This window comes from Phalaenopsis equestris, unplaced genomic scaffold (genome assembly GCF_001263595.1).
Source record: "Phalaenopsis equestris unplaced genomic scaffold, ASM126359v1 Scaffold000372, whole genome shotgun sequence".
NCBI lineage: Eukaryota > Viridiplantae > Streptophyta > Magnoliopsida > Asparagales > Orchidaceae > Phalaenopsis > Phalaenopsis equestris.
In genome coordinates, this window is record NW_018164814.1 from 731,722 (window position 1) to 738,467 (window position 6,746).

General features: G+C 36.2%; 1 protein-coding gene across 2 annotated transcripts; it reads right to left on the bottom strand.

Annotated features, from left to right (window-relative positions):
• Window positions 1–294: 294 nt before the first annotated feature.
• On the bottom strand, window positions 295–2,586 carry LOC110026485 (F-box protein At4g18380-like). Of its 2 annotated transcripts, none has more exons than XM_020727437.1 (2): window positions 2,304–2,586; window positions 295–1,818 (listed from the first exon to the last, which is right to left on the bottom strand). In XM_020727437.1, the coding sequence occupies exon 2, from the start codon at window positions 1,659–1,661 to the stop codon at window positions 555–557; it is 1,107 nt and encodes a 368-aa protein (XP_020583096.1). In that variant the 5' UTR covers window positions 1,662–1,818; window positions 2,304–2,586; the 3' UTR covers window positions 295–554. The 2 variants fall into 2 exon arrangements, with proteins under 2 accessions (XP_020583096.1, XP_020583097.1); XM_020727438.1 differs by lacking the exon at window positions 2,304–2,586 and adding an exon at window positions 2,117–2,260.
• Between the last annotated feature and the right edge of the window lie 4,160 nt (window positions 2,587–6,746).

Genomic DNA, 6,746 nt, shown 5'->3' on the forward strand with positions numbered 1-6,746 from the left:
GTATTTACATATCTAACACCAAAACTTCATTTTTTTACATATCTTACCTATGCATTAAAAGATTTATTTTTCATTAGATGGCATGAATATAAATCATACAGTTTATATATATATATACATAAGGATTATGCTATAAGCATGTAAATTTCCCATAAGACTATACAAGAACAGAAGAACAGACGAAGGGAACTTTATGCAGAGATTCATAAGATAAAAAGCTCTGCAAATAGTCCCACATCACATAATTATCATGTGCTTATAGTCACCAAATAAAAAAAATTGAAAAAATAAACCTTTGAAGCAAAGATGTTTAATGTTTCATCAATATTCAGTATTCTTGAGAAGATTTAGCCAACTGTTATTAATGTATTATACATCTTAAAGTGAAATAAGTTCAGAACAACCAATACAGCTCAATGCAGAGAGGAGAGATGATTCAAACTTTCTTAAAAAACTACCAAACTCACCTTTTGATCCAAAAACAAAAGAAAACATCATCAAAGATGCATCTTTGATCATTTCAAAACCATGTTGATGTTAGCTAACTAGAAGATTTAGAACCCATTCATCTCCAGCAAGTAAGTCCTCCGCTTCAATAGGGCCTTTACAGCAGCCCTGAAAGGCCCATCGAACGCCCCGCTAACGAATGCCTCGATCTCCTTCCGAGTGCTACCATGACAGCCACCGCCGCAACCTGTGCTGCCGACGGTGGCTGCACATCCATCGTTCGAAGGCCTGATTGCTACCAAAGTAGCTCCTTGCATCCCCATTCCCTCAGGCAGCTCCAGGTAAGGAGCATATCTCAGCTTCATATTCGATGCGGGCACCTGTGTTCGATTCGCCGATGCTGAAGCTGCCAATGGCTTCTCCCTGAAATCCCTCAGCTGCTCCTCACCCATTATCAGCGTCCCCTGCCCGTCAGCATCGGTAAGAACCAAGCTTCTCAGTGTAGGATGATCCTTAATTATTGGCTTAAGAAGATAATGCCTGGTGGAAGCAGCAATCAGCGAGCTAATCGTCCACACAACGCGCAATTTCAGGCCGCCGTTCGTATAAAATGACTCTGGTATGCTCCCATTGTCCTCAGCCGAAGAAGAAGAATCCTGATCACTCAAATTCAGTTTTCTTTCAATCCTGGTTCCACCAAGTATCACACAATTTTCGAGCGTGCTCCCAAATTCGGCTCGCCATTTGAGCACCACACCGTCCTCGGTGCCAACATCGCCTGCCGGAAGCTCGATTCGGAGATTGCGGACGTGCGCGAAGTTCTTGAGGACTTGGGCTGGGGAGTGGTGGGATAGCTGGGGGAGGAGGGGCTTGTTTGAGCTGCCTGAGTTTTGGAGATTGTGGAATGGTTTGAGAAAGGTGAGAAGCAGGATTTTAAGAAGATGGGAGAAGAGGTTCCTAGGCTTTGAGGAGGAGAGGTTTAGGGAGTCATCGGAGGTGTCGCCGTCCACCGTTACGACGCGGTCGATCTTGACGTATACATCGTGGACAAGGGGGACAAGAGAGTTAAACCTCTTGGAAACAGCCGCACAGCGGCCGAGAGCACGGATGTCGGCAACATAATTAAGGATTTGGAGGATGAGAGGGTCAGGAATTCGATCAAATTGGTCCTCTTGAAGGGGCGAATCTGCATGTATTCTGGATTTTGATTGCATTTTGTGGCTTAGAAGTTAAAATTTGTAGCTTTCAGTGGCCGAGATGGATTAGTGGAAGCCTGTGGGATGTAGAGGATTTCTTCTTATGAGGTTGAAGAAACACAAGCAAAAGAAGTATTGAAAGATGATGGGCTGAAAGCCAGTTCGATTAAGCAACCTGCGACAAATAAGAAAAAAGATGAACTTTTACCCAACAGATAAAAACTAAGAACACAAAGCAATTTCATTTCGGATTATTTTACATCAAATATCCAAAAGAAAAAAAAAAATCCTTGATCTAGAATAGCAGAAGAGAAGGATATTGATAGGATTGCAATTTGTATGATCTTTTATCGGATTTTTAAGAGTTTCTTAAAATTAATAGGCTAAATAATTAAAAAACGACTGCTGAAAGCCCATAAAACCAGAAAACCAATCTGACTAATCAATCTGAAACAAATGAGATGGACGCCTACACATCAGAACCAGCACCAAAAGCAGAAAGATCCCTCATTTTCAACCCTTTTTTTTCCCTTCAAATTTGCAAAAGAGAAAGCATTTGATGGTGAAGGAGAACATTTCCCAAACGCAAAAAGTTGTATCCTCAAATCCACAATACTATAAATCAAAACATGAGACCATTTAACCTAATCAGCACCTCACCTCCTCCAAGATCACATCTTTGACCGGAAAACCGCCATCAATCGCCGGAAAAACACTTCCATCCCTCCAATTTCACCGCAGAAACTTCAAAATCTGCCGATCTAAGCCGGTTCAAATATCTATTTGACCGCGAAGTTTCATGGGTAGAAGAGGAACGAAGACTTGGGAGGTGGAGAAGAAGGGATCAGTCAAAAAGTAGGGATTTGAAGGGGAGCGGAGCCTTAGCTCGCTGTTTGCCTCTCGGTCTTCTTTATGAGAGCTTTCCGATATTCTACTTCGCAATTTCAACCCAACACTGTAAAAGAGAGATCAAACGGCGCCGTTAGGTTCTCGTCGTCTTTGTAGACTATAGATTAACGTCGTTTTGTCAGCTAACGTCGGGTCGCCTGGGAGGCACAAGTGGCGAACCGAAGAAATTTTAGTGCCGTTTTACATTATTTATATATCTAGCATCTAAATTTTAATTTTTTACATGCTAAAAATTAGTAATAGTAATTTTTTTAATATAAAATTGAGATTTAATGGTATAAATGCAAAAAAATGAAAGTTTAGGTGTAAGACATGTAAATATATAAAAATTATGTGACGTGCATGTAAATCAAAGTGAATGATACATTTTTTGGAAGATGAGAAGTCATGTCACAAGAAGCAATTACTTGGATTCATAACAGCAAATCCCAAACAACATAAAACACAATTACAAAAAGGAAACAAGTGCCCCCGCTCAAATAGCTTTAGCATACCAAATCTCGTAGTCAAACAACATCTCTAAACATCAACATCAAAATAAAGCTCCTCAATCATCAACATGTCCAAGCAGTTTCCTCAATAAAAAATTCAAACCAATCAAAAGAACAATAACATCTTCTTGCAACCAGATAACCGCCAATCAACAACAATCCAAATAATATCATCTAAATAGAGCTCCAAAGATCAATAAAACAACATCTAGAGAACCTGCAATATCAATTCGAGCAAAACAAGAGCTTCAAAAATCAACTACCAAACCCAAAAAGATCTAAAAAGCTAAAAAAAAACAAAAGGTTAACCAAAATTTTCCAAATCCAAAAGGTCCATAGAACAAATGAAAACAAACAAGCATAGCCAACATAAGGAGGAAAGAACCAAAGCTACTAACACTAGAGAGGATAGGAAACCAAAGTGAGCAAACAAAATAAGAAAAATAAGCTACCACAATCTAAATAAAATAAATAAGTAATGTGTAAATAATAATAAAAAATAAGATCTTAGAAAAACTCAAATCCATAACCAAGAGAATTCATCCAAATTCATTAAAAGAAAAATCTCAATAGGTTGATCAACCTACAATTCTCCTAGACAACTTATTCTCTAAGAAAACTAAAAGAACAACAATCTTACAACCTAAATACTTGCTTGTCCTATTGTTAAAGGGTTGACACATAACAAAGCCAATTGAGAGTATGTTTGGGGCAACTACATCTTATTAAAAATTTGTTGCGCAACAGCTGTGCCGGGAAGCTGCTGCGCAAAATTTTTGTAGGGAAACTGTATCTTTGTTTTGTACAGTTGTATATCTGTAAATGTTTATGATAAAAAGATCTTTCTGTCAATGTACTGTTGTGTTATTTATAACAGAATCAGCCCAGGTTGCACACTTTATACACTGAAGCAGATATCCAGTTTGAATATTACATATTAAAAGTAACACCTCAATAAATAGTGAGCAAGAGAACAATCAAAATAAAAAATAAAATAATCTACATATCATAATCAAATTATAGCAGCAGTCGGAGGTGTTTTACAAAGCTTGCTAATCGTTCTTGACTCCGAGCTTTCTTCAAGTTTGTGTAATTAACATGCAGAGTTTCACTTTTTCTCTAATCGAAGATGTGGATACATTATTACAATCACTTGTTTTTTCCTTCTATTGTTATAAGTTGGGTTAGCAAACAACAATGTTAATTGAGTAACAATGATCTGACAGCAATAGCATGAAGATAATAATCATGATGATGATTGTTAGGGGTTGTTGACATTGAGCTTTCTTCAAGTCTGCATACTTAACTCTTAATTAGGGGCATGCAGCCGGTTGTTGGAGGTCGGGTGCTGAGCTCACAAGCAGGTTATGGACGGCAGAATGATGGAGACAATAAAAAGCTAGCAATAATGCAAGTGAGAGGACGGGAGATTACTAATAAGGTTATTGCTTTTAATAGGGTGGTGTTATTTTTTATATTTTTTTAATTGGTGGGCACTATAAATGTAAATAAGAGACATTATGCGTGACATATGTGGTAAGGTTTTAAATACTTGTATATATTATGTGACAGTAAAGTTATGATGTTTAATATAAAATTTAACTTGTTACATTCAACACAAATATAAAATAGAATACACGAGGTCAAACTTGTTACATGAAAAATCTTGAAATGGGAGGGGTGTAATTGTGCCAGGTCGACTTGTTAAGTCTTGTGCTGACTCGTTTAAAAATATAGTAATATAAAATTTATTAAATTTTACGATTTTTATTTTTAAATTATTAAAAATATTTTAAAAAAAGATATTTTATATTGTTTATAAATTGATTTCTTATTATTTATTTTCTAATTTTTCATTCTATTTATCATTTTATTATAATAATGGCATAAACTAATATTATTTTTTGCCTTTTAAAATAAACAAGTTGGCTCATGAACCTGCTCAAACTCATGACTTAAGCTCGAGCTCAATCTAAACTAGATTAATTAATCAAGCTCAAACTCAATTTGAGGATGGCTCGAGCTCGACTTGGCTCGTTTACACCCCTAGCTTTCCCCGGCACATACATATTGAAAATGATTTTTATTTATAGATTTTTGAAAGGAGCATTGTAGTAAATTTATCCAAAATCCCATTTTATGGGATGGTCCGTGTTGTTCCTTCCATTATTGAGGATTATATTACTTGAAGTGGGTAGGATAGTTATAATTATCAAATCATGCACGTACGAAATGAATAATTTCATGAAATCAACATGCTTCTTTGGCCAGAATAGTCTAACTGCCCCCAAACATTAATGGCGTCCACATAGTATTAGCTATAACACAAGGGTTGTTAAACAATCAGACTCCTTTATTAACTTTGTCATTACATAGCTTCAACATTTAGGCCAATAGAATTGAGCCCAACCCGATCGATGGCTAAATTTTATGCAAACATACATACACATATGCCTACTTATGCCTGAGAATGTGTATTTCACTTTTGAAAAGTTCAAATAGTCTTATTTTTTATGTGATATGAAAGATTTGGTTGATATAAATGTAAAAAACTGAATTTTAGGTGTTAATAAATATACTAGCACAAATCTCGAAGAAACTGAATGACCAGAAATAAGGGCGTATGGATGGAGATTCGAGTTAGGGAGCACAAATCTCACTAGCAAGCAGTCGCCCGAATTTATAGTAGAACCGACCGACACGAAGTGTCGGTAGATGGAGACTTCTGACCTACGCAACCATCAGACGGGGAAACACAGTCAAAGGGACATGCATCTCTGTCACGTAGCTGAATATCCATGAAAAAGATACAATCGACCAATGCAGCCGACCAACCCAAGCACTCGGCGCATAGCCGATCAACCTTAAGGTCTTAGACGACCAATCGACATCAACTTTTACTTTATTACTATGTAATCCCTATAAAATCATTCAGACAATTATAATAATTGTTATTTCCTTACATGTAATTGTATTTGGAAACTCTTATAAATAGGAGGTCGTGATAGGAGGTCACGACAGCAACAAAATGACTTTTGGATTCTTTCACTTTTGGATTCCCACGCTTACTAGGTTCTGACACTTGAAGATTCTGCGACAATCTTAACTTCTCTCTCCTTCACTTCTCTCCTCTCAACTCTAACTCTCAGAGTGTCTTACAAGAAAGCATTTTTATGATTCAATAGATATGTAAATAGATAGGAATTGGGTGGTATGTATGCAAATGTTCCTAATTTAAAAACTTCAACAATGAAACAAGCAGTAATTCAAATTCCAAGAAATTGTCAAACTAAATCCTAATTTATTAAATCTAAATATAATTAAATCCAAGCTAATATTTGGTTTAATTAAAATTAAATCCACTTGAATCCATTTGAGCTGTTTAGCATAAACTTAATTGGAAATATCTTTTTTTCTTGCCCTAAATCCGTTAAATCTAACTAATAAATGAATTTAATAAATCCAAATTTAATAAATAAAACAAACAAATATTGAATTTAATATCTAACCTATACTTATTATGCTCGGCTGAATTTAATTTAAATCAAACTTACACCCTCTTAAAAATAACATACCAAACATATCCTAAGGGTCTGTTTGGGGCAGCTTATTTGGTGCGATGACGTTTTGAAAACGCACCTGACTTGTTTGGGTAAACCACGTTTTGACAACTTATGCGTTCTCAAAACGCTGAAAACGCTAC